The 26,476-nt window shown below is 49.6% G+C and overlaps 11 protein-coding genes across 11 annotated transcripts; 6 read left to right on the forward strand and 5 right to left on the reverse strand.

Moving 5' to 3' along the window:
* Positions 1-4,496: 4,496 nt before the first annotated feature.
* On the forward strand, positions 4,497-5,503 carry PG985_001949 (uncharacterized protein; the record flags this gene model as incomplete). The annotated part of the gene is made up of 2 exons (XM_066821718.1): positions 4,497-5,010; positions 5,061-5,503. 2 exons carry the CDS (start codon positions 4,497-4,499, stop codon positions 5,501-5,503), a joined length of 957 nt encoding a protein of 318 aa, XP_066689150.1.
* Positions 5,504-7,174: 1,671 nt separating this feature from the next.
* Positions 7,175-7,834, forward strand: PG985_001950 (uncharacterized protein; the record flags this gene model as incomplete). The annotated part of the gene is made up of 1 exon (XM_066821719.1): positions 7,175-7,834. One exon carries the CDS (start codon positions 7,175-7,177, stop codon positions 7,832-7,834), a length of 660 nt encoding a protein of 219 aa, XP_066689151.1.
* A 1,355-nt stretch (positions 7,835-9,189) lies between these two features.
* PG985_001951 (uncharacterized protein) lies at positions 9,190-9,657 on the reverse strand (the record flags this gene model as incomplete). The annotated part of the gene is made up of 1 exon (XM_066821720.1): positions 9,190-9,657. The coding sequence occupies one exon, from the start codon at positions 9,655-9,657 to the stop codon at positions 9,190-9,192; it is 468 nt and encodes a 155-aa protein (XP_066689152.1).
* Positions 9,658-10,951: 1,294 nt separating this feature from the next.
* PG985_001952 (uncharacterized protein) lies at positions 10,952-12,025 on the forward strand (the record flags this gene model as incomplete). The annotated part of the gene is made up of 2 exons (XM_066821721.1): positions 10,952-11,271; positions 11,347-12,025. The coding sequence occupies 2 exons, from the start codon at positions 10,952-10,954 to the stop codon at positions 12,023-12,025; spliced, it is 999 nt and encodes a 332-aa protein (XP_066689153.1).
* Positions 12,026-12,311: 286 nt separating this feature from the next.
* PG985_001953 (general substrate transporter) lies at positions 12,312-14,270 on the reverse strand (the record flags this gene model as incomplete). The annotated part of the gene is made up of 6 exons (XM_066821722.1): positions 12,312-12,710; positions 12,778-13,300; positions 13,350-13,524; positions 13,581-13,606; positions 13,660-13,865; positions 13,941-14,270. The coding sequence occupies 6 exons, from the start codon at positions 14,268-14,270 to the stop codon at positions 12,312-12,314; spliced, it is 1,659 nt and encodes a 552-aa protein (XP_066689154.1).
* A 907-nt stretch (positions 14,271-15,177) lies between these two features.
* Positions 15,178-16,909, forward strand: PG985_001954 (uncharacterized protein; the record flags this gene model as incomplete). The annotated part of the gene is made up of 3 exons (XM_066821723.1): positions 15,178-15,209; positions 15,271-15,926; positions 15,999-16,909. 3 exons carry the CDS (start codon positions 15,178-15,180, stop codon positions 16,907-16,909), a joined length of 1,599 nt encoding a protein of 532 aa, XP_066689155.1.
* Positions 16,910-17,388: 479 nt separating this feature from the next.
* PG985_001955 (glycoside hydrolase family 27 protein) lies at positions 17,389-18,989 on the forward strand (the record flags this gene model as incomplete). The annotated part of the gene is made up of 3 exons (XM_066821724.1): positions 17,389-17,391; positions 17,455-17,773; positions 17,833-18,989. The coding sequence occupies 3 exons, from the start codon at positions 17,389-17,391 to the stop codon at positions 18,987-18,989; spliced, it is 1,479 nt and encodes a 492-aa protein (XP_066689156.1).
* Positions 18,990-19,930: 941 nt separating this feature from the next.
* Positions 19,931-21,268, forward strand: PG985_001956 (uncharacterized protein; the record flags this gene model as incomplete). Its single annotated transcript, XM_066821725.1, has 1 exon — positions 19,931-21,268. One exon carries the CDS (start codon positions 19,931-19,933, stop codon positions 21,266-21,268), a length of 1,338 nt encoding a protein of 445 aa, XP_066689157.1.
* A 249-nt stretch (positions 21,269-21,517) lies between these two features.
* PG985_001957 (uncharacterized protein) lies at positions 21,518-23,345 on the reverse strand (the record flags this gene model as incomplete). Its single annotated transcript, XM_066821726.1, has 4 exons — positions 21,518-21,709; positions 21,763-22,822; positions 22,895-23,053; positions 23,275-23,345. The coding sequence occupies 4 exons, from the start codon at positions 23,343-23,345 to the stop codon at positions 21,518-21,520; spliced, it is 1,482 nt and encodes a 493-aa protein (XP_066689158.1).
* A 181-nt stretch (positions 23,346-23,526) lies between these two features.
* PG985_001958 (uncharacterized protein) lies at positions 23,527-23,916 on the reverse strand (the record flags this gene model as incomplete). Its single annotated transcript, XM_066821727.1, has 1 exon — positions 23,527-23,916. One exon carries the CDS (start codon positions 23,914-23,916, stop codon positions 23,527-23,529), a length of 390 nt encoding a protein of 129 aa, XP_066689159.1.
* A 637-nt stretch (positions 23,917-24,553) lies between these two features.
* PG985_001959 (uncharacterized protein) lies at positions 24,554-25,861 on the reverse strand (the record flags this gene model as incomplete). Its single annotated transcript, XM_066821728.1, has 1 exon — positions 24,554-25,861. One exon carries the CDS (start codon positions 25,859-25,861, stop codon positions 24,554-24,556), a length of 1,308 nt encoding a protein of 435 aa, XP_066689160.1.
* Positions 25,862-26,476: the final 615 nt, after the last annotated feature.

A 26,476-nucleotide genomic window follows, 5' to 3' on the forward strand; every position in this document is an offset into this window, starting at 1 on the left:
AATAAAGATAAGTAGACTTTTAAATTATTATGTTTTTTTTTTTTTTTTTTTCGCTTTTTCGTAATAAACTCGAGGAAATTTTAATAAATTTAAAACTATTTCAAGGTTTATAAATAATTTGGTAGAATATTTTTTATATAACTTAAATAATTATTATTTTTTAAGTTTATAAGGTTTAAATATATTAATTTATTAGCCTTTTTATTAAATTTAATAAATATTAGAATTAATTAAGGATTAATATAATTTTAAAAATATTTAAAGGTTTATTCGTAAAATATTATTAATAAAAGCGATAAAAATTTTAATGTTAAGTTTAAATTGATTTATATAATTAAACGTTAATATTTTATTAAAATAAGTTCCAATTAATAAATTATTATATAGTAGGTTTTTAAAATAATTCGAAGATTCGCTTCTAGCTTTATTAAAGATTACCCTAAAGGCTTTAAGCTATATTTTAAAGGCGTATATTACTTTTCAAAGCTTAAGTTTTTTAACAAAGGTTTTAAAAGCTTACTATTAAAGTTTATTACTTGTTATATATACAACAAAGGGTTATATAAATTTTTTATTACTTATTAGAACTTAAAAACCTAATAGTGGGTATATAAGTATATTATTAAATTAGACTTAACGGGAAATTAAGTTAGATTAGTGAAAAAAGATAATAAGGGCGGTTTCTTTTATAACGTAATAGTAATTATTTTATTACTTTTCCGAGGTTTATTTTCTAACGGCGTCCTTATTTTCGTTTTTAGTTAAAAGCGTTAGCGAGTAAATTACGGTTCGACGAAACGTATACTTTTTATATAACTAATTATACCTTATTATATAAAGGATTTATTAATTTTTTAGTTTAAGTTTAATTATTCTAATATAGTTATCTTTTTAATATAGCTTTTATATTATTATAAAGGATTATTAAATAAAGAAATGCTTATAACTTTTTAACAGTTTAAACGTTTAAATTAAAAGTTAACTATATATAAAGAATGAGTAAATAGGTTACTTAAATTTTTTTTATCGTATCGGTAGTTTTTCGCCGTAAATTTAAAGGATTAGAGTTAATATATTTATTAACTATTTTTAATTTTATAGTATATTAAATTTATTATAGATTTTTATTTTAAAAAAATAGTTTTTTTTTATAAAATAGTCGAGTTTTTTTAAAAGTTTTTTATATTAAATTAAAACTTAGTTAAGCCTTAAATATAAACTGTAACTAGTTTTAATAATATATGTAATTCTAAGTATATGTTCCTTATAAATATATTATATATTAATCTATTAAATTAATTATATATTAATATAAAAGTTTTAAATTATATATTATATTTTAAGAATTTTATAATAAAGTTAAGTTTTAATATTAATAAGGATTTATTATTTAAAAGTATAGTTAGTATTTAGCCGTTGATAAATATTGTATTTAATATAAGTATATTAATTATAGATATAAATAACTGTTAATTTGTTTAAAGGTGGCTTAATTTAAACGTAAAACGTTTAGAAAAGAAATAGGCCGTAATTTTTATAAACGAAAACGATAAAATTATAATTATTAATTAAACTGGTTTCGTAAAGCCTTTTTTTATATTTTTTTTTATAAATAATATAAAATCTTATTTAATTTATTTCGATAAAGTATATACGTATAATATTGATTTAAAACTGCTAAATTATTATAAGGCTTATATAATATTAGGGTTTAAATTTATAAAAGATTAGTTTATATAAAATAAGTTTAATTAAACGTACGCTTAGGAGGATTTTTTTCCGGATTTATATAAGCTTTTAATTAATTTTATTTTGTAGTTTATATAAGAATAAAGAAATTAAAAAATGGTTAATTAATTATTTTTTTTATTCTTAGAAAGATTTAAAAAAAGATTAAGTTAAGGAAAATTACAGGCGAAAATGGTTGATTTATTACTATTTTAAACGTTTTATTATAGTTAATTTTTAAAACGTAGTCTAATATTTATAAGAGTATATTATTTTAGGCGATATAAGGCCTATAATATTAGCGTTAAAAAGTTATTTAAGCGTAGATGATTAAAACCAGCGGTAAGGATTTTTATAGTAGTAATATTATAAACTATTTTAAAGATAAAGTAATAAGTTTAAAAAAATAATACGGCTTAAGGTTTTATAGTATAAATTAAGCCTTTCTCGTTAATTATTATATTTATTTATAATTTATAAAGTAATAAAAGTAAATCGAATTAATTTGAACAAAATGCGAGTAATTTAATATTAAAACGTTTAGTTTTATAATATTATAAAAAAAATAAAAGTATAAATTCGCCCTTAAGATTAAATAAAAATGTTAAGTTTAGTACTTTTAGCCTTTTAAATTAGTAAATTATAAGTTATATTATAATTTATTAAGGTTAATTAGTATAGGCTTATTAAATTTTTTAAGCGGTATATTTATGTTAATTTTTACCGCTTTTAAAAACTGTAGCGCGGTTTTATTAGTAAACCTTTAGGAATTTTGTAGCAATTTTTTAATTATTAGCGATTTCGTTTAAATATTAAACTTTATAGAAATATTTAAGTTAAACGCTTTTTAAAGATTTATATAATAAATTCTAACTATTAATAAATTGCTAATAAGGGTTTATTTAATTGTCTTTAATCCGTTTAAAACTAACTTATTTTTATTTAATATTAAGGATAGCTTTTATATTAAGTTATATATATACGCCTCTCGTATTAATTTATTATTTTTTTACTTATAAGATTTTAAATTATATATAACCTTTACGCTTTTTATTAATTAAAGTATTTTTTACATAGTAATTTAATAATTAAATTTTTTTTTTTAAGTAACTTTATTTTTAGGACTTATAAGAGTATTAAGAGTTATATATATATTTAAGCCTGTTGTATACCGGTAATAATGGAAATATTATAATAGCAATAAATGGCTTTATTAGTAAATACGGCTAGTATCTTTTATATTAATTTATTTAAAGTCTTAATGTTTTTTTTTTAATTTATTATAGCGAATGTATAACGTAATTATTAAGATATTAATTATATATATATTAGATAAATATTAATAGGTAAGATTTTAGTAAAAAATAAACTTTTATTTTTAGTATAGTTTTATTACGGCGGCGTTTCTATACTTTTATAAACTAGTTATACGCTTAATTACGGTAATTACGTTTAGAATTATAAGGTATATTTAATATATCTTTTAAATTAAACTATGTTAACTTATATTATTTAAACGCTACTAGGGTTAAAGTTTAAATATAATATAAAACGTATTACATTATTAATAAATAGTTTACTTTTATTGTTTTTATAAATGAAAATATTTTATTAAAATCGTAATTACTTTAATATAATTATAAATTAATAAACAATGAATATTTTAACTAGTTTAATTACTTTAAGCTACCTTGTTAGTTTATAAAAGCCTTTAACGTATATGTATAGCTATGCTTCTACCGCTATATTTTTAATTATTTACCTTTCTAAACAAAAAGGGGGGATGAAGAAAATCTTACAATATTTCCATTTCCATAGTTAGGCGACAGGTGGGGTCAATATAACACAACACAGCATTTGGATGCGCACCGGAAAACATCGCGATTGCTATATTAGTTCTTGTATTATATCTGCGTAGCCTAGCTTTTTTATTACTTATCTACTGTGTTACAACATTTAGATCTGTAAATGTAAAGGCGCTACGCATTGGTCGGCACACAGATTTGCTACCTTCCATAGGCTCCTCCGACATTATCTTGCGTCCATATACTTCTGGTAGTCCGTTGCGCAGCTACTCGACGAGCGACCTACCACTACACCCTGGTACTTAATGTCCTACCCCGCATTTGCGAATGGGGATTTATTATAATGCCCCACCATTCCGAGGGTCGGGAGCCGCCATGGGGAAGTCTGCTCTTCCAGAACTTCCCTTACAGTTGAGAAAATTTACCTGGCAAGATTTCCTTCCTGTCCGTTTACGCAAAGTCGGAGCGTAGCAATTACGAAGCATTAGTTGAAGAGGTGCATTTTCTCCATATGCCTCTATTATGGAGGGACGTTGTTCTCACCCTTCGCAGCCCAAATGCACCGTTTGCGGTCTGGAATGAAGATGAAGTCCAAAAAGCAGCCGACTCATTGATTCAAGATACAGCCCATACTTTGACGAGACCAACTGACCCCTGGTTAATCACTGGCGTCAGGCAACGTAAGATCAAGAAGAAGAAGAAGAACAAAGGGACGCAAGGTTAGATGGAACATATCATGCGACGGACCATGCGCTGAAACAACATCTAGAAGCGGACGTTCTTCCAGCGACTACACCCAATGAGCCCATTACGGGACCAACCCCGGAGCCTGAAGCCATTCCTTTTGTCGAAGCACCCGATAAATCTGGTCCTGAGGTTGAGCCCATTGCCGATGTATCTACCCTGCCTGAATTCGCTGCCGAAGACGCAGCTACTGCTTCGGAACCGGCTGGCCCAGCCAACATGCCATGTTCAACATCTCCTCCTCGGGCGGATCAATCATGGAATCAGGCAGACATACGCATGCGGCTCTCTTCACGGCATTTGATCTTAGCCTCTACCTACTTCAAGAAGATGCTGCTTGGGTCATGGCGAGAAAGCACCGGCGTGTCAGGTTCCAGCCATCTCGTAGATGCAGAGGGTTGGGATGAGAATGCATTACGCATCCTGATGAATATCATTCACGGTCGCACTCGAAGTGTACCTCGGTTTGTGAGCCTGGAAACACTTGCTAAGATCGCCGTCCTGGTGGATTACTACGAATGTCACGAAGTAGTGGAACTTGTGATACCAATATGGATTGACCGACTCAAATGGCGTCTGCCCCAGGAATGCTGCAGAGACCTCGTTTTATGGTGCCTGGTTTCGCGGGTATTTTCTCAGGCCGATTTGTTCCAGACTGTAACCAAAACCGCTGTGAACAAGTGCAAAGGACCGCTTCCGGCGCTGGATCTCCCGATCCCAGGAACGCTAGTTGGTTAGTGATTTCAAAGTGGCACCTATCAAGAAGCTTACCACTTCGTTTAGACGCCATCGATCGCAAAAGACGGCAATCCATAGACCGAATCATAATCGGTCTCCAGAGACTCCTCTCAGACTTCCGTGATGATCGAGCTGGATGTTCATTTGAATGTTCGTCGATGTTACTCGGGGCGCTTACAAAAGAGATGAAGCAAAAGGACTTCCTTGATATCCAACCGGGATCATCTCTTCTAGGTTTCTCTTTGGAGGCGACAGAAAAAGTCGCGCTTGACATTCGGTCTCCTTGTTGGTCACCTATACCGCTGCGTGGCTCTTTTAGATTACCGACCGAACATGCCTGCAACCTCAATTCTCTTATTGTATCGAGAGTCGGCGTATCGGACGGCCAAGTAGGCGGCCTCACGTTGGACAGCTTCCTAGAGGAAAGGGCCATTCTGCATACGCCCTTTCCTGGTTCTTTTGCTTTCAGGCCGTCCGGAGGGCTTTAATAACTTCCCGTGCATTAAGCGAGGCTGTAATGGCTAACGATAAGATGGAAAGAGCAATTGCGCCTTCTGAAGAGACCGGATATCGACGACATTGTTGGAGGAATGGACGAGATCCCCTCCACTAATGGGGTACAGCAATATCTTTTTATACAAGAAGCATTCGAGGTGAATCGGTATCAGCACATCTGCATGCAGCCGAAATTTCAAGATTGGTCACCGGAGGAACTACGATGGAAACATCAATTCAATGAAGAGAACTTCTACTGACGATCTGTGCGACTCGTAAGAATGAATTGAATCTGTGTTTGGATAGCTGCCCGTCAAAGTGTGAAGTGTTTTGCCAGATGTCTCATCCTCGAAGCCAAACTCAGAGTAAACACATTCTGTCAGTTCACAAAAAATGGCGGGGACGGTGTGTATTCGTCTTTCACATCGGTAGGATGTTGGTACAAACCGTTCTCTACCATCATCCCACACTTTTTGCAAATATTGCCCCTTTTCCTCGTCCTCGACCAGTGAAGGCATGGATCATGCTTCATGCGCACAGGACCCAGGCCACGTCAGCCTGGGCTCGCCTTGTCCGGTTGCCTGCCCTTACTGCCCTCACTGGAGCCAAGCTCGTCCATTGGCTCACCGGGACACGTCCCAATTCCACCATGTCGCCGCGGCTTCCTCCCCGCCTCCATGTCGCTGTCCCCGGTGGCTGCTGCCTAGAATACTGACGAATACTGTTGAGTTGAAATCACAATAGGTGCAGACGGGACTGGTAAATCTGGCCGGGCAGCGGCAGGAGCCAGTAGGAAAAGTCAGATGCATGGCGCGATGCGACCTGAGACAAGGGACCAAGAAGGAGCGCGAGAGAAGTAAAGCCAGAGATTTCAGGGGAGATGACAATGAGGATCCGCTGGCGCTCTGTGTCGGCAAGGACGAAGGTTGAAAAGGAGGGAGCTCCAGGTCGCAGGTACAAGATTATGACAAGAGAAAGGAGACTCCTATCTACTTAATGCTGGTGCGATACCAAGGGTGGCCACAAGCCAATTGGTAAAGCGGCGGATGGAGTTTCCGTCAGCGCTAGACCCGAACGAGAGTGTCGCTTAACTCGGGGCATGCAGCACCGCGTTCGCTATTACATAGCACGTAGAGGCGCACGAACAAGGCGCTGGCCTGCGCTATATTGAAGATTTCAATCAGCAGCACGGTCAGCAATGCTAACAAGAGCTACAAAAAAGCGCTCAGCGCCCTCGTCAGCCAGATTGGTGGCGGTGGATAGAGGACACAACCGCTCCAGACAGTGGAGCAGAACATGGTACTATACCATTATCATACAGTACCATACCATGAAATAAGTGTTATTTGGTTCTTGCATACAGTAACTGCAGCGGTATGTACATGTAAGCCCTGGAGATGCATTCCTCCTACGGCTCTGTGAGACCTTGCTAGATACCGCTACATGCCAGAATGCACTGTAGACGTAACCCCACAGAACTCATCATCGTAAAGTACTTATTTGAGGTGCCAATGTGCATTCTTTCATCGATTACTCACCAACTACATTCTCACGGACCCTTAGATTCAGAATGCCTGCATCCCACCTGCGTACTATAGCCTTTCTAATCTCTTACTCACTAGCCGTGCCGGGGCGTTCATTTGCGTGGTATCTTCATGGTCATTATGATCACACCTACCATCCAACTGTACGCCGACGCGGTTAGCCCCTTTGCATACCTTGCCTTCCACGTACTCAGAAACGACGATGTTTTTAGGGGCGTGAAAATTGAGTACACTCCTCTATATCTCCCTGGTCTCATGCATGCTTGCGGTAACACAACGCCTATGGCGATTAAGAATAAAGACCGATGGGTTGAACAAGAGCGTCTCCGCTGGGCGCGCGCCTTCAATGTACCTATGAAGCTGTCTATCCCGCCTAACTTCCCGCCTAACACACTGCACACGATGCGTGCTCTATGCGCTATCTCCTTGCAGCCTGATGGCCAAGAGAAACTGGCACGCGCCCTTGGTGCCCTGTATGCCGCCATGTGGGCGGCGCACGAACAGATTGGGAATCCCCGGGTCTTTAAGCCCATTTTAACCCAAGTGCTGGGGAAAGAGAGCACCAAGGAAGCACTTGCATACAGTGGCACTGTGGGTAAATCAACACTCAAAGCCAATACCGACAAAGCGTTCGAGGATGGCGCCTTTGGTCTGCCGTGGATGGTGTGTACCAACAGGAAGGGACAGATCGAGAGCTTCTGGGGCGTTGACCGTCTAGGTGAGGTGTTGCGATTTCTGTCGCTTGAAAAGCCTGCTGGAGATTGGAAGTCACGACTATGAAAAGTAGTATGTACAACAAACGAGATATGCCGTGCGCCAAAGAAACCTATGCGAAAACGACAAGTGCCCTTGTGTCGAGATCATGGAATAAACAGACTTCTGGTAGATTGGTCTCTCGTATTAATGTCAAAATTTGAGCTGTCTGGTTTAAGCTGTCTGGGCGTGATTTGCCTCCACTCCCTGCACAAGCTTTTGAGCGCCCGAAGGGCTACAGCCATCTGCTTACGAAAGACGCTGAGGAGTTGAAGTATATTGAACGCCGTCTGGGAGCGTTTGTATGGTCTTTCGGTTGATAGGTTGCATAACGTGGCTAGGCTCTCTAAGTCCTTCCACTATTTTTCGTCAGCGCTTTGCAAGAATGAGGTTAAAGATGAAGAAATGGGTGGGCGTAAGTACTTACCTTCAAATCAAGAACTTCATCCCCGTCGTTCAAGCAAGCCTCCCAGCCGTCGTACCATGTATCCACCTGGGACCACACCGGCATCTGGAAAAGTGGAATCCCTCCGGCTTCTTCACTGCTAATTTTAATACCGCGCTTCGCCCAGTGGTTGAGCTCCGTATCGAGGCTCATATGGCCGAAGTCCGACAGAATGACACCCAGCTCCGAAGGCCTGGCGCTTTTTCTTTGGGTTTTTGTGGCACTATAATGTCCTGCTTGTTAATAGCTGTTCGCATCATAACCAAAAACCGGCTCTCTCGGAAAGTCCCGACGTCAGGTATAGCGACAACACGACGTTCAACCAGCATCCCGGACCCGGTCACGACCTCCAGCTCGGTAACATGTGCATCGGTGATCTTGTGGTATGTATGGACAATGAAATACATGTACATCCATCGGTCACCATAGGTGCCAAGGGAATAGCAAAGATGTCGCGCCGACTCGTCTGGGTTTGGAAGCGACAAAATGCTTGAAGCGAATCCAAACACCACGCCATGTCGCGATCGGCATAATCGGAGGTTGGTATTTTGTTAGGGTTCGACAGCAGGCACATGATGCTAGCAATTAAAGGGAACGAAATAACCCAAGGTTCCCCGGCAATGAAAGACCTGGCCTATGTAAGTGTTTTTGTAATATTGGTCGTTGGGTTGGTACTTTTGAGCTCACCATATTTGTCCTGAAGGTTGCGGGTAACCAACAAGTGGTAGGAATCTGGAAAAAATTTTTTTGAGCTCTAACGGATTCGAAATCAATTACCGGATCTATATCAGAATTAGAACAAAATGATCCCAGCAACTGGGTCCGCGAACAGAAGGGCTCCCCACCTGCACTGCAGGATCCCGAATGTATCGTCCATAGGCATCAACAAAAGCCAAGGCAACCCCTTCGTTATTTAGGTCCTGGGAGACGAGCCAGCTTAGCATATCGTAGTCCATGTGCTCAATGTTCTTAAAACGCCGTCCGTATTCTTCTGATTCATCTTGTACTTTGTAGTATCTGGCCAGAGCTTGCGTATGACGGTCGTAGCTGCCTCGACGATAGCAGCAGCCTCGTCTATTGTATTAGGATGCTGGCGAATGTGCGCATAACGGCCAAGGATTGCGTCGGAATCTTCCTGGTCAAGTCGCAGAGACGCCAACCAGGCCGTTTCGTCGGGGACGATATCTAAAGCAGCATTAAAGTTATTACCAGGGATTAATCCCGTATTCGGGCGCACGTCTCCCGAGTCCAACAAGTCATGCTGAAGGCGTGTTTGGGGAAGCTTCTCATCGATTAGCAGTGAAGCGACCCCGAAGACACTAAGGAACTTCTCCCTCAGGTTCAAGAGGTTCTTCTCATTGGGTAAAAGAGCTCCCGGACTCTTATCAGGTTTGTACGGATCCATGTCATGACAGATCTGCTGATCCGGCCTTGTCGTGCACCGTCTTGTGCGAGCCAGGGGGGTGGTTTATATGGCCCTTCTGGATTCGCAGAGAGTTGGATGAAGTGGTGTGAGCGAAAAATAGAGCCACCCTGAAGGTATGAAGGGTATGAATGTTAGTGCGTTTGGGAAAGATAGTTCACTTTACAAACGCAGAGCTTTGTTCTGGAAACCACTGCTTGTCTCCGGGCAACATTTAATGTTTGTTGGCATGGCATCGTTGGTATGTGCACATTTTACATGTTTCTGGATCTTTCTAGGCTTGAAGAATACCGTTGTTACTAAACTATCAACTCTACGAGAAACCCTTGCGACATAAAACGTGATTTTGTTTCTTCTATCCCGATGCGTGTCATACTCGGAGAGTCAGACGACTATGCGAGTTCCCAGGCATCCTATTTCAAGGTATGGGCAAGCTGTACTGTGTTAGACGTCTTGTCAAAGTTCAGATACAGAGAGTGTTTCTAGACCTACCTCAGCTCGGAACCTCTGTATTTTTGGAAACTCCGTAATCTCGCTTCTTTCTCCTTCACTTGCGTCAGGAAACTCTCATGGCTCTGGTTCATGTGGTCCAGCAGTATAGCGCAGCTCTCATCAAGGTTCTGAGTCACACTTGAGCCGCGGAATCGAAGGGAACCGACTCGAATATGCCCTCCGTACGTTGACGTTCACTCATCATGCATACGTTTGAGCGCCCAAGGGGTCAGACCAATTTTCTGGCTAGCAGCGTGTACGGCAATTGTTATCCTGGATAAGCAGTTTTGTAAATTAAATGGAAGGGAGCGTGTATTTATTCATTATCCCGAATAATTAATTTCATCAGTCGAAATGTAAAGCACCGGGAACGCTTTCGTCACGGTATGGCATCAACAAGGAAGTACGTATCCAGCTGCAATTCCTACGGCGCCTTATATGATTGGTTGTCCCGTCAGGGCTGCGGCTGAACTAAAGCCTGGATGTCCTTCAGTTATCGGCCCCATAGCGATAGGCTATAGAGAACGCCGAATCATGTCAATGTAGAGGCTGTGTATTATCATTGGCCTGTGTGTGTGTACCTTCATGTCGACTGGCCCCCTCTTTCTTTCAGACCACGTGTTGCCCACACCGTTGGCACCAACCATCAGCCAGTGTCACTGTCATATTTCTTGTTTCTTTCGTCCCAGTTGGCCTTCGAACGACACACCAACCACACGCCTCTGAAACATTCCATTTGTTTAGGTCGTCCCGTCCCGTATTCAGCAAGAATAACAGAACAGCCATGCGTCTAGTAGGAACGAGGCCATATCTGACTACCGAAACGCCATTCTATATGTCTAGTGTGCCTTTCGTTATTCTTTTATTACTACTCAGCGTAGCGGCGCTGGTCGAGTCGGCCTCAGTCTGTCCCTTCGAGGGAGGATGGTCTCTCCGAGTGGACGCGAACAACTGTCCCGTCGTCGCGCCCATCAACTGCGGTAAAGGCCTACAGCAGCGCTGCTGTCCGCCTGGCCTCGCTTGCGCGGGGAAGGGGATTTTTGGGGCAATTATTGCTGCAAGGCCGGCGAAGACTGTACATCCCAGGCGTCGTCTAGTCCTCAGGTACATTGAATCCTCCACTGTCTGACTGCATTGCTGTTACCCTTTTATCGCTTGTCTGAACGGTGACTAACGAAGCTATCTTGTAACCAAGTACCCGGATCCGACGTACAAGCTATGGGGCGGAAACGGCACCCTCGAGAACGGCGGCTTCTGCTGCGAACCCGGATCCAACGGTTTCTACCAGGGTAAAATGGAGGGCGTCGGCTGCACTGCAACGGGGGTGAAGACTCTACCAGAGAGCGAATACTTTGCTTCGACGGTCCCGACCGTCGTCTGCGTAATGCCCGCGTCAACTTCCTCTCCCTCGACCCCCACCGGCTCGACGCTCACAACGACGACGACGGCGCCTCCAGCAGCGAACTCCTCCTTCCCTCCATCCTCCTCGTCTGCTCTGTCGGGCGGGACCATCGCCGGGATCGCTGTCGGCGCTGTCGGTGTTGTTGGTCTAGTCGCGGGTCTACTATTGCTGTACCAAAGGAGGTGGAAGAGGAACAACAACCGCCACAACGGCGACCATACCGTAACGGGAGCAGCCGTAGGTTCCGGCAAGCCCGGCATGATGAAGCAACACGAAGGCGGTCCGGACAGCATCCACTCCGATGCCGCTGGCGAGCTGTCTCCGCCACACCATGAGCAACAGAAGGACGCCTATGAGCTCAGCGGGGTGCGGTCGCCGACTGAGCTGCCGAGCGAACAGATGCGGCACGAGATGGCCAACGGGATGGTGCCGGGGGCATATCACGAGATGGGGTGACGTGCGAGGTGCGTGTGAGAGCTTTGCATGTGTTATATTTCGGAATAAAACCGGGTGTGAATACGTGGAGTATCGTTGGTTAAGTAGCGGTTGTTCAAGGATGTAACCGATACCGGTGGCTGTTGTATATATTTAGGATGGCAAGAAAAACTCAATAAGTGGGTGGCAGATTAGAATACTCTTTTGCGATTATCAATAGACTTATATAATCATAAGCAGTGACGCATCGACGACTTGTGACTAACTTAGGTCATCAACCGTCTACTTCAATACGAAAGCTCGAAGTCTAGGTATTCGTCTCCACATGTTCCAACCCAGCCTGCTTCTGGTGCTGCAGCGCCACGTCCGCCAGCGCCGGTTGCAGCATCTCAGCCTTCTCACGAGAGAACTCGCGCGCCTTTGCCCCATGTTCGAATAGCAGATCGAGTTCCGAGTAGGTCAGGCCCCGGGACTCGGGCAGGCGGAACCAGGTCCACACCAGGAAGACGAAGGCGACGCCGGCCCACAGGAAGCCGCCCTTGGCGCCCCAGTTCCAGTCGTTCTTGCCGACCATCAGCGGCATGATGGCGTTGTTGACGAAGACGGCCGTGTTGTAGCTCGCGCGCGCCAGGGCCACCGTCTTGATGCGGAGGCGGGTGCTCGGGATTTCGGCGGCGATGCAGTAGCAGATGGGTCCGAGGGTGAGCTAGAAAGGGAAGGAAAAGGTCAGTTGAGGTTGGCAAGCACAAGTTCGGGTGTCCATCCAAACTTACCTGGAAGGCGAAGAGCATGATGATGATCAATGCGCCTACGGCCCAGCTCGCTCCTTTATTGCTGGCCGGGGCAAGACCGAGACACCCGACCACCGTCAGGACGACGACGATGGCGGTGAGACCCGTCAGGTACAGGGTTCTGCGGCCAAAGCGGGCCATGGTATACCAGGCGATGATACATCCAATGAGGCCAATGGAGCTCTGGACCACCCCGAGATTGAAAGAGTTGCTGGGATCCAAGCCGGCGTTGGCCATGAACTGGATTCCGTAGCCCATGAAGGGGACACCACAGAACGCCTGCGTGATGAAGGCCATTGCCGAGACCTCAGTACGTCGCAAGTCGCTTCCCTGGAAAAGGTGCCAGTAGTTCGTGCCTGCGCTCATCTCCTTCTCGAATTTGTTGGTGATGACCATCATCTCCACGTGTGCATCCAGGTCGAACTCGACATCGGGCTGAGGAGTGATAAGCTTCTGGATGGCACCTTTGGCTTCAGCGATGCGGCCTTGTCGAACCAACCACCACCTATTTCTATGTTAGCGCCAGGGGAGTAACGCGTGTCACATATACGTACGGTGATTCGGGGCAGAGTAAGGTAGCGACGATGATGGGAATCGGCCAGATCCACTGCAGCGCGAATGGAATCCGATAGCCCCATTCAGTCTGAATGTTGAATAGTCCACGTAGAATACCCGTCGAAAGCAAGCCTCCTATCACCCAGCAGATGTTCACCCAAGAGGTCATGTACGCTGGTTCGAGCCAAGTCAGCACTCTATATGTCGATAGGCAAATATCGACGACATACCTCGAAGGTGTGTTGGGCAAAGGTCGCTATTAGTCATCAGTTAGTAAAAGCCACTCTAGATCTTATGGAGAGAGCTCACGCAGCGTAAGATATGCTAAGAGTCTGGAAGATGCCCCACGGCAAGCCTTGAATAATACCACCGGCCAGGAACATCTCCAAGCTCGTTGAGAAGAACGGAATGAAGATCGCGGCAATCATGAAAATCATGGTCGCGATCATAGTCTTCTTGTAGCCGAGCCACTCCGAGATGTACCCATTGATGAAAAGGCCGATGATGCATCCAACCTAGGAAATGTCTGATCAATACCACGGGTTCACGGTGTTGAAGCACAGATGTGACAGTCAGGATACATAGCATACCTGAGTGCCGTTCAAGATGATCGTCTGCCATCGAGCCGACACGAGCCTGCCGCCGTCCGAGTCCACCTCGTCACCGAACCGGTTCTTGAAGGCCGGGAACGGGAAGAAGTTGTTCATCAGCGAGGTGTCGTAGCCTTCCATGATGACGCAGAGGGAGATGATGAAGCTGAAGACGACGGCCTTCCACCAGAACCGGAAGCTCTGGCGGAGGGTCATGTTGTGCTCATTGTCGATGGCGACGTTGGTGTCGTTGGCGGCATTGTGCGCGCTGGTGGTGGCATCGGCTTTTTCGGTCCAGGGGCCTTGGGCCTGCGTATCGGCATGCGCCATGGTGGGAAGAGGCGTGAAGTCGCTCAGAGAAGCGAACGGTTAATGAAGCATCGAGTTGTAAAGGGCCGTTTAACTTACGACGAAGCAGCTGGCTTGAAATATATACGGTGGTCTTATTGAGTTTTCTAACATCGGTCTAGGCTCGCGAGCTGGGCCATGTCCCATTTTGCAGGGCCTTGGCCGCGAGCTGGGGTTTGTAGTCTAGCCTCGACACCAAGTCCTGGTAGAAAGTAGAATCGCAAGCTACATACGCGATTTGCGGGGGAGTCGCTAGCTCGCCGGTGGTTGCCACGGCCCCATGGGGAAACGGTCGTATACGGATGAGAGCCCAGCCAATCAATGGTCAACATTTACCCCTGGATCTCCAGAGACCAGACGGGCGGGACCAGGCCAGCATGGGCACCCTTGAGAATGTTGGACTGGGCAGTCGATGCACAATTTAACGAGCAATTCTGCTTGGTCGAGTTTTCCGCCAGTAACCCGCCGCTACATCTCTAGCAGGATTAGCGCGGCCTGGGCCAAATCTCGCCCTGCAGCATAGGCCGGAGCGCCTGCCGTATTGGGCCATGGCCCTGACAGCGATTCGTCGCCGAGCCCACCCTCACACGAGTCAGGTCCATGTGATGCGAAAAGCCCCGAGGGAGTTTTCCGCCGCTTGTCGGCATGTTGTGCACGCTTTCATCTTCTACCGCAAAGTCTGGGGTTTGGTACATTGTGATTTGTTCGAGATCTGACATCTCGTTCCGTCGTTGGCATTGTGTGGTTGTGCAGAGACATTGGACGTTTCTCCACATCCCCAGGTTATCGCGACCCCCTCTCCCCCGGTCGTGGCTACCACGGAGTACCAGCCATTCAAATGCGGAGGTGGGCCAGAAGTTTCTTTTCATGAGAAGGCCGAGATTTCAATATGCGCAAGCCGTCTGCATGTAATGCTTGCCGGTAAGTGGCTCTCGGTGGAATCGCACGGCTTAGAGAGTAGCGAGGCTAACCGACCATCAAGGGCCCGACGGCGGAAGTGTACCTTTCCCAGTGGAGCAAATGCGACGGCGTGCGAGTATTGTCTGTCTCACGGGCTGCCATGCACACAGGGGCCGCCCGAGGGAGGGTACTATGCTCGGCGTCTATCAAGAAAGCAAAAGCTAGGGGTGGTTCGGTTGATGCCTGCATCTGCCCAGCAGCATTGGCCATGTTGCTGGAGCTTGGATGCGCAACGCACTGCCGAGGAGCAGCTGCCTCCTATATCCGTAAGGGTGGAATTGGTGAAGCTGTATTTCGACTTCATACACGATCAGTTCCATTCGCTCTTCCACAGGCCGAGCTTCATCGAAGATGTTGTCAATGACAGAGTGCCAACAATTGTTCTTTTCGCCATATTTGCCCTCTCTTCTAGGTTCTCTGTCAATGAAGCCTTCGCGGGAAGCGACCCTCGGGAAAGAGGCGAACGCTTTCGGCTTGCTTGCGAAGGCCTTCTGAGTATTCGAGACGTAGAAATCGTCAATATCCAGACCTTCATGCTGCTCGGGGCGTATGCCGCTGCCAATGGAGATACGGATGTTGAGAACCTGTACTACAGCCTGGCCGGTCGCATGGCTTTATCATTGAATATACCAGAGCTACCAGTGACGTCGTTGCTGGAGAGGGAACTGAACCTTCGAGGTAAGAGTCTTTCGTGTTGCGAGGCGTTGATTGCGTAGGCGTTTGTCCGCAAATGCTAACGTACATCAACAGTATGGTGGACTCTGTGTATGGTCGATGTCTGGTCGTCTACAGCAGTGAAGCTACCAAAGATCATGCCGTCAAACCAAAAACATTCGCTACCAATGGACGAGCTGTCGTTTCTGTCGATTAGCCCTGGTGACCAAGCCTTGGTGCCAAGCTCTCCACCCCCGCCCTTTCAGGCCCCTTTACTCGCCGAGATGGTCAAATTGAACTTGGTGCTGGCCAAAGTCATTGAGTTCAACCATCGTTGCGTCGCCGAGCCGCTCGATAGCGGGACATTAGAGAAGGGCGTTCGTGAGTTGACCTCTGAGCTGGACGATTGGCTTGCGAATCTGCCCGCGCATATGAGGGACACAGCCCAAAACTTAGATGCTTTCTCGGAGCTGGGATTGGGACGGATGTTCGCCGCTGTGCATCTTGGCTACTACCACTACGGGCAATTGCTTTGCTATCAGTTCCTAGGGGCGGACGTCGCAGACTCCTCGAACCCGTTCCACCAATATGCCGAGAGATGCAAAGACTACGCCGCCCGCCTCTGCGAACTGGTTTACCGGTCAGTTGCCGCGCCCGGCAGCGACGTCAAGTATTCGGCGGTATCGCACATTTTGGTGATTAGCTCTACAGTCCAGATCCACACGCTCCTGTTCTCGGGTGATGAAACTCAAATACGCCTGGCCAAGTCTCGTCTTGAACGAAACTTCGAGATACTGCTGCAACTGAAAACGTATTGGTCCAGCGCGGACAGTGCCATGAACCGATTGCAGGTTTTCCACCACACCTGTTTGCGAAGCAGAGAAACGAGCTTCGTCCTGGATCGCTGGCTGCTTCGCTTCTTGGTAGAGTTCGCGGCGCATATGGAGTTCGAGCCGAAGGATATTGATACAGGCTACGAGGCCCTGTTGTCGCTGTCCAAGCACTAATCGAGTTAACCAAGTTTGTTGGAGATCTTAGGGGTTTCTTGATGAAAGGCCCTGTCGACTTTGACAGGGGTCGCGTTGGAGGGGATCTTGGGGGTACCCCGCACTGCACTCAGCGCCTGGGGAATCCACCGACTTACTTCTTAGCGGCGGGAAATAGCGGCATGGCGGCGGGTTTGATACCTGATCCATCCCCTAAAGCACGAACAGAGACAGGCTGGTCGGTGTGTTGCAAGAAGGCAGCATCGCAGCGGAGTCGAGAGTCATGCACCTACTTTCCGTACATGCAGTTGACAGGAATCCGATGTCGTCTCCACCATGCACTCTAACAAGGAATATAAATTGACCACTCTTGCAAGTTCCTACATCGTACTGAAGTTGCTTAATAGGTACGTGCTAAAGACTGTAAATGATGGGTTGGTCAACGAAAAGGACAGCGTCGTTTGCCGTCTCGCTTGCCGGCGGGGTCGCAGCTATCAACAATGGTTTAGCGATCACACCCCCAATGGGTTGGGTAAGATGCCCCCCACTCGCATACTACCTGGTAGAGCATATTGGTTGATGCTGACCAAGACTCCAAAACATTCAAGAACAACTGGAACTCTTTCGGCTGCGACGTATCCGAGAATCTGCTGCTCAGTACTTCGGAACAACTCGTCAGCTTGGGACTTCGAGATCTGGGCTATCAGTATGTCGTCTTGGATGACTGCTGGCAGCAAGAGAACGGTCGAGACCAGAATGGCAAGCTGCAGCCGGAACCCAGCAAGTTCCCCAACGGACTCAAGTCGATATCGGGCGGGCTACACGACCGAGGGCTCAAGTTTGGTATGTATTCGAGTGCCGGCGAGATGACCTGCGCAAGATATGGTATGTACTCATGTGACTATACCCATACTCATCCAGTTACTGACTACCAAAAACCATAGCCGGGTCCCTTGACCACGAGATTGAAGATGCAGAGAGCTTCGCTTCCTGGGGCGTCGACATGCTGAAGTACGACAGCTGCTACCACATGGGCCGGATAGGCACGCCGCTCATCTCGTTCAACCGCTTCAAAACCATGTCGGACGCCCTCCAAGCCACCGGGCGAAACATCCTCCTCAACCTGTGCAGCTGGGGCGAGGACTTCGTCCACACCTGGGGCATGAGCATCGCCAACTCGTGGCGGATCTCGGGCGACATCTACGACGCCTTCACGCGCCCGGACGACCTCTGCGGCTGCGACCCCAACGTGCTGTCGGACCCGTACTGCATCGCCCCGGGCACGCACTGCTCCGTCCTCTTCATCCTCAACCGCGTCGCCGCCATCGCCGACCGCTCCATCCCCGGCGGCTGGAACGACCTGGACATGCTCGAGGTCGGCCAGGGCGGCATGACGGACGAGGAGTACAAGGCGCACTTTGCCCTCTGGGCCGCCCTCAAGTCGCCCCTCTTCTTGGGAAATGACATCCGCGCCATGCCCGCCGCCGCCTACTCCATCGTCAACAACCCGGCCATCCTCGCCCTGAGCCAGGACCCGCACGGCCGTTCCGTCACGCGCGTGCGCCGCGACACCAACGCGAACAAAGACACAGACACGATACCCCTCGACGAGTGGGGCGTGGGCGAGACGCACGTCTGGACCGGCCACCTCCAGAACGGCGACCAGGCCGTCATCTTCCTCAACGCGGCGGGGGACGACCTCAACATGAGCTGCTCCCTGGCCGAGATCTTCACCGCGTTCGGCCCCGGCGGGTCCGCGCCGCACGTCCGGTTCGACTGGGCCGTCCACGACCTGTGGGCGCACCGCATGGACATCGACGTCGCCGAGGCGATCCTCGCGGCCGGCACGGCGGAGGAGCGCGGCGCGCTGCTGCGGAAAGAGAACTGGTACAACGCGACCGAGACGCCTTACGCGGACGGGCTGCGCGACGGGGATCCCCGGTTGTTTGGGGAGAAGGTTGGGGTCGTGGAGGCGGGGGGTGTGCTGCGGGCGTCGGTCCAGAGACACGCGGCCAAGGTGTTTCGGCTGCGGAGGATCGCAAAGGACGGACAGGAGTTCAAGGGAAAGAGTATTGATCGGGGAGTGAAGGATGAGCTGTAGGAGAGAAACTGAGCATGGTCAAACTAATTGCATACATGTCGATAACTGCCCTGTGGGAGGGAGCACCTTCACGAGGAGAATAACAACACGCGATTGAAGATGAAGAAACCATGCTACTAGGTATACTTCAGACTCGTGAAAATTGTATCAATATATCCCAGCTGAAAATGCGCCCACCGTTGAATGCGTCGATGCAACTGCCCGTAGACTGGTAATTGCGGGGAAGCTCCGACAGCGCAAAAAGATCCACTGCCACCGACCGACCACCTCCAATCGCCTTCCTCGGGTCACCTCCATCTCCGGCCCTCAAACCAAGTGCGACCTCATATTGCGAATCGCTCGAATTCTGTTTTCATCCTGCGATACTGGCGTTTTTTTTTTCTCTCCTGGTTTCAAGCTAAATGCGACACAAGCAAGCAAACCTGAGAACGAAGCCGACCGGTACGGGCTGTTCCTTCTAGCGAGCTTTGCCACGGTGTGTGACTCAACTAAACCTTCCGTAGTTGCGCTGTCATAAGCTTCGCGAGTCTCTCGAACCCGACCTGGTTCTCACAACATATTTTCAATTTCTGAATTGAACGCATCCTCGCGATTGTCCACCTCTTATATGGCGAGAGATGGAATGAAAAGTGACTGCTCCTTCCTTCCCTTGGACTGCCACAATCAACGCCTTCTCATTGCCGTAGGGAACAATCTTCTGATTGACAAGCATTGTACTCATACATAAGGCACATCTTCTTGGCCGTATGACTCCCCCATCCAGTTGAACCATCTACCATAAAGTCGTAGATCCAAAGGCGTCTTCCTCATCTCATCTCAACTTGTTATTTCCTCATTTGGTCACCAATTCGTAGGCGGCGACTGCCTTTGATACGTTCATCCCCTACCCATCAACACCTCATACACCCAACTCCTCGCACATCCACCAACCCACAGCCATCATGGGAGGCCAGGTATTCGCGGGCGGCCCCAACCCCCTCTACACCCCGCGCATGCCGCCCGTCATCTACGAGTTCGTTAAGAAAGCGTGCCACGAGAAGCTCCAGCAAATCTTCGAGCAAGTCGCCACACCCATCGAAGGCCCCGAGAAAGCAGACTTTGGCGACATCGACTTCCTCGTTCACGGCCGCCGCCGCCAGAACGACAACTCAGAAGAGCCGCAGAGCACTACCTCCACCAGCACCACTACTACCCCCCAGGAGTGGCACGACGTCGTCCAGTCCGCCCTAGGCGCCCAGCGCCGCTTCTCCCAGCAACCGCACGCCGGCTCCTTCGCGATCCCGTGGCCGACGGGCATCTGCACGGGCCTCTACGAGGCGCAAGACGTGTGGAGCCCCAAGGACAAGCCGCGCTACATCCAGGTCGACGTGCACGTCTGCGACACGCCCCAGACCTTCCGCTGGTCCGTCTTCAAGCAGGACCACGGCGACCTGTGGAACCTGCTCGGCAGCACCATCCGCCCCTACGGCCTGACCGTCGACCACGAGGCCCTGCACGTGCGCATCGCCGAGATCGAGCGCCTCGACAAGAAGAAGGCTAAGGTCCGCCTGTCCTCGGACCCGGACGCCGTCCTCCAGTTTCTGGGATTGGACCGCCAGCGCTGGCGGCAGGGCTTCGCCTCCATGCAGGACACGTACGAGTACGCCGCCACCTGCCGCTTCTTCTGGGTTAAGCCCGAGTCCGAGGGCGGGGACGACATGAAGGACAAGGACGGGTACGACGACGAAGACCGCATCGGCGGCGAGTTCACCAAGAAGAAGCTCAAGTCCAACGACCGCCAGCGCATGGACAAGCGGCCCATGTTCAGCAGGTGGATCAACCACTTCATCCCCAGCTGCTGCGCGCAGCTCCGCTTCACCGAGCGGCGCATCGACCGGGAGGGCACGCTGGAGGAGGCGCTAACGCAGTTCGGCGTGCGCGAGACCTACGACGCGCGCATCCTGGAGTTCCGAAAGAAGCGACAGGCCGAGACCATGTGGAAGAACGTCATCAAAGCCACCATCCCGACCGACGGCATCGACCCCATGTTCCGCGGCTGCGCGGCCAACGGGCTCAAGAAGATCATCTTGCACGGCGACGAGAGCTATGGCGTGGTGCCGAGCGAGCCGCTCAAAGACGAAACGACGGGCCTGTTTGACGAGGAGGCGGTTCGGCGCTTTACCAAGGCGCACTGGAAGGAGGTCGGCGACATTGGCTTCCAACGGAACCATGAGCACATGTTAGCGAAAAAGGCGAAGCTCAAGAAAGAAGAAGAGGCGAAGCAAGCACAGGAGGACTAGGTTCTGGTCAATTAGCAAGCGATGAGTAGATGCTTCGCGAAGTGGTAATTTCATGGAAACAGGCCGACGGCGAAGTGTGACAGGTTGGAGCCATGACAGTCATGAGACGCCAAGATGACATGAGTTAATCTGATGAACGTCCGCAAAACTTCAGCCACATAGATCAGATAGTTGAAAAACAACATCACGAGCGTGTCCACAATGAGATTGGTGTATATTAGAGTGCTGAAACGAAGAGTAACATCAACACTAGAGCTTAAAGTCGGCGTTGGTCTTCTCCCAGCCATGAGATGATGGCTCCAAGTTGGCCACTCGGTCAGCCAGTCGCGCCTTGAGAGCTTTCGCTCGATCCGTGCACAGTTCGTACATCGTACTGAGATTGAAAAGAAGTGTCCGCGACGACTGGCCCTCGTCCACGAGGTCTTCGAGGATTCGCCGCCCCTTGTAGTCGTTAGCCGGCGCATGGATATCGACAAGTGGTCATGCAGACTTACCTCCTGCATCCGGCCAAGGTACAGCAAGCATACTGCCAGATTGACGCCAACCATTTCGTCCTGGATGCCTTTCTCCTCAAGAGCAGCCTTCAACTCCGTCCACTTCTTCAGGCCATCCTCGAAGTGACCGTTGGCCATGTCGACAAGGGCCAACACGACCTCTTCGCCGACTTCGCCTCCCTTTCCATCTCTTACGCACCGACAAGCCGCATCGACATCTCCCAGATGAAGCCAGAGGAGCGCTTTGGCTGTCGCCAGCTTCCCATCTTGCGTCTGGTCTCGCAGAGTGGCCATATGGGCCGCCGCACCAGCCAGGTCTTCCATCTCTATCAAGGCACCGCCGACCTTGACACCGAGCTCCGCGAGGCGGCGCTTCCACAATTCCAACTCGGTATGTTCGTGGGCCTTCGCCGCCTTGGCAATTTGGAGATGCGCTTCCCGCGCCATGTCGTAGTAGCTCATGATGGCGCGGCGGGGATCACCGAAGCCCAAAGTCTGAAGACGGATGGCGAGGAGACGCAGCTCCCACGGCATCAAGTGCGCGCCCGTCATGGGGTCCAAGTAGTATACCTGGTTCAGGTCCTCGAGCGCCTTCGCCTCTTGCGCCGCTAAGGGCACGGAGTCGATGAGACACAGGCATGCCAGCCGGATGTAGAGCAGCGAGAAGACACGGGCATAGTCAGTGGGTTCGACAGGAGGGTGAGCTGCCGCGATGGTCGCCGAGACGGGACTGCTAGTCAGTGCCTGCACGCTGGCTATTGCCGCGGCGCGGAAGTGCCCATGGGCGAGAAGCTCCGAGATGGGCGTCTCTGGTGTGGGTTGCTTGGCGGTGTTACGGAACGGCGGTGGGATGGACAGCGGGCTCAGCTGATGGAATATCTCGGGCCGGAGGAGGTGAGAGAAGTCCCTGACTCCGAGCGGCGCAGTTCCCAATGGCGTCGAAGACCTTGACCTTATGGGGGAGCGCGCAAATGGGGAGCTCGTCCGTGACCCTCTACCGACCTGTGGCGATAGCGCCCGCGATACTTGAGAAACGATGGGCGATTTCAGAGGAGGCGCCCTAGGACAATACTTAGCCCATTTGCCTGGCGAATACCTGGTACAATGATATATGGAAAGTATATCAACTTACTCGTCGGCATCTAAGGGACCTTTCGTAGCTGACCGAGGTCGTGCCGCTAGCCACCCAAACATGTCAGTAACACAATACACAAGGCGATGGTAATTGCGACAGGCAACGCGACGAAATGGTAGCGTTTGAGATTGAAGGGGAAAAGGCAAATCGACCCTCCTTCTGCCATGTCAAAGCCCCCATATTGGGATGTATGGGCGCAAATGCAGGGACGCAGGTAAAGGAGGAAGGCGTGGTGGCCTCGGAGGTAAGATATGTTTGCTTGGCGGCTTCCAAATAGCAGCAGCATCCGGCCAAGAATCAGACGCTCTTGCGTCCCATCCCATACCATCACGTGACAGGGGTTATACGATGTATCCGACACTATGATTCAATAGGACTCACTTCTTGCACCCGACGAAGTTCTCGCATGCCCTTTCGAGCTTGCTCGCTGCTGCTGTTGTTGATCCATTGCGGTTTTGGGGCAGTCGGATTGATGTTCAAGCTAAATGGGTAGGGATGCATCAATTGGTTAGGGGCGAAAGGACAGGTGACGTCGGCTTAACCTAAAAGACCCCCCGGACAATTGTCGGCAAAATGCCCCCTCGCTAAAAAGGACCTCAGACGCAGCGGGCCGTTAGCGACCAACCCGCCTAAATCGTTTCTTGGGCGCCGCCATCCTCGAGAAACACCAGCACTGCTTTTCCCTCCTGATCTTCCGGCCAGAACTCCATGCACGCTTCATCATCCTCGGCCTCAGTTTTCGTGTCTTCATTTTCCTTCTCATCCTCCTCCTCTTCGTCTATCTCCTGCACGAACACCTCGTCCTCCATCATCTTCCTGCACGTGCCGTCCGTCTGCCGCTCGTCGCACGTGAAGACGTCGTTCTCCAGCACGATCCAGCAGCACGTGTGCACCGGGCACTTGTAGCCCTCGTCGTACGGCCAGTAGGCGAGGTCGCAGACGTGGCTTTCGCGCTCGTCGGCGTGGAAGCTGATCTGGTCTGCGTGGAAGCAGTGATGGACGATCTGGGTATAGCACATGGCGGGGTTGGTGTGTCGTGTCGTCGTCGCTTTGGTCTCTTTCTAGGCAAGTAAGTACTGAAGAGACCCCCTTTTGCACTTCTTCTACCTCTCTCGCAAATAGCTGGCCACTGGTGCACGTATGTGTATTTATTGGTTCGATATTGATCTCTCTTTGTTTCGTATTCCTGCCTTTAAGCCTGCATCGTGCACACAATAGTCACAAAGAGTCTTTTCTTCAATTTCATGTGCAATTACATCAGGGGTTGACCCTTTCTTTGTCACAAACGCGTGGCATCTCAGCATTCAGAGTGGATGCCGAGTCCTCCCACCTCGGGGAGGCATTTCAATCAAGGCAACCCTGGACGAGGACCTAAGTAGGGTAGGCTATTGCCAACAATTTCAATGGTTCGTCATTTGACTATTGAATTACATATGAGTAGTATGTGCACAGCTTGCCTCAGTGAGATAAGCCGAACCCGTCGGGCAGAGTTCATTATGAGACAAGGAGTGCCTTCACGGTGTAGACATAGGTGCTACGCCGGCTCCAATGAGCGAGTGTCCGTGTACTTCAACAAGCATGGACAAGGATATCATCAATACCATCATCCATACTTAGCCCCAGGATTCCCTCCCCACCTGTCTTTGCCCATCATCCTCACTTCGTAACCGCATGAGGCCCCTCGAACCCCGCCGGGATCCCCACCTCGCCGTACGCATGCGTCGACACCCGGTTCAGCTTCAGCCCGTTCTGGCTGTCGCGGAATTCCGACGTGATGACGGTGGTGTCACGCCGTATCATGCCGCTACTAGGCGTCGCGGACCTGGTCGTCGGCAGGTCGTCTCTTCCACCATCGCCCAGGCCCAGCCAGCCGCTGCCGTCTTTTTCGGGGCCTCCCCGCCGCTGCTTCCGCCGCCGGCGGTGGCGGCAGAAGAAGAAGAGAGCGATGCCTACCAGCCCCACAAAGGCCACGGCGCCGGCGACGGGGCCGGCGATCATCAACATGGACGTCGCGGAATCCGGGTCGGAGATCTCGGACGGCTCGCTCTTGCTGGGGGCCAGGGAGCCTTGTGTCGTCCCGCCGGCACTGCTTCCGCTCTCCGGGGCCGGTCTGGCGGTGATGGTGGTGGCGACAAGGGTCGTCAGGGTCTGGGTCTGGGCCAAGGGCACAGTGGTGACGCCAGGTCCCGTGGACAGGTCTGAGGCCGTCGTCGTGATGGCGATGGTGGTGGGCGCCGAAGTCACGATCGTCCTCGTCACTTCCAACAACGTCGTCTGAGGTGGAGGCGACGCTACTACTGGTGGGGGAGGCTGGTTCACTTGTCCGTTACCATTGCCGTTGCCGCCCCCAGCGTTGCCGTTCTGCACAATCAGCCGTGCGGTATCGATGCCGGGCTGGTCCAGGATCTGGTTAGAGGTGGCTGAAAACGCCGTCTTCAAGTAGCAGTTCTTGAACCCGAAACTCTGGCTGGCCTCGAAGGAAGCCCCACCGCAGCGCGGATTCTTGGCGCAGGCGCGCATGCAGTCCTCGAAGGACATCTGGAACTGCACGTCGAAGTCGTTGCCGTTCATGACCTTCTTGCAAGTAATCTGAAACCGCAGGCCGTTGGCCGACTGGGTGGTGCCGGTGCCCAGGGCGTCGCAGCTCGAGCTGGGCTTCTGCAGCATGCCCGCCGCGATGGCCGAGTCGGCGCCCGCCGCCAGCGTCGTGGCGCCCTTGTTGATGGCGGCCTGTAGGATGCACCGCCCGTTGGTCTGGTACACGACGCCGTCGCAGCGTGGGCCGGCGTGGTCGGTGCACAGGTCCACGCAGTCACCCAGCGATGCCGTCTGCTGCTCGCCGATCTCCTTGCCCACCAGCCGCGAGCCGCACAGCACGTTGTACTGGCGCAGGGTGCCGATCTGGCCCCCGTTCGCGCCGGGGCATGGCGAGCCGGACTGTCGGTTCTCCAGGAGCGCGGGCATGAGTATGGGTATGGACGATCGCTTTTCGAGTAGAGGCGGGGGTTGCACGGTCGAATTCATGGACGGTCTACTTGCTTGCTTGCCGTCGTCGAGATGAGATCAAATGAGATGGGATGGTATTATTAATAGTATGCGCGGCTTGTTCGTAGTTACTCCAGAGCTTTCCTGCCGCCGTATAACACACGGGTGATAAGTATATAATAATGAATGGCAAGGTATTAGATAAGAAATGTCGAATTATTAGGGTTTCGATCCAGCGACAGTGCAACAACAGGCGACGAAGTTGGGACGAAGGCCGGTTCTTAAGATCGTGCCGTGTCTTGTCAGCATCCGCATTGCCTAGCGGAGGTGGGCGGCCAGGGCGTTTCGACAGGATTATGCATCGTCCGCCAGGAAGGTCGATCGTCGGATCTCAAGGCCGTAGATCGCGTTATGCCATTAACTGCCAACCCCACCCCGACACTTCGCAGTTGGGCGGCGGCATGCTGTCAGTATTGATCTGCAGTAGGGGTCGGGCCAATTGATCGGGCTTGTCAAACGGACTTGAGACGGACGGCAAACTCTTTACCAATTGACCCGAGCCACGCTATCTCGACCAAGTCATCACCCAGCTTA

Source organism: Apiospora marii (genome assembly GCF_038362585.1).
Source record: "Apiospora marii strain CBS 49790 chromosome Unknown utg000002l_segment0_segment0, whole genome shotgun sequence".
NCBI classification, from domain to species: Eukaryota; Fungi; Ascomycota; class Sordariomycetes; order Amphisphaeriales; family Apiosporaceae; genus Apiospora; species Apiospora marii.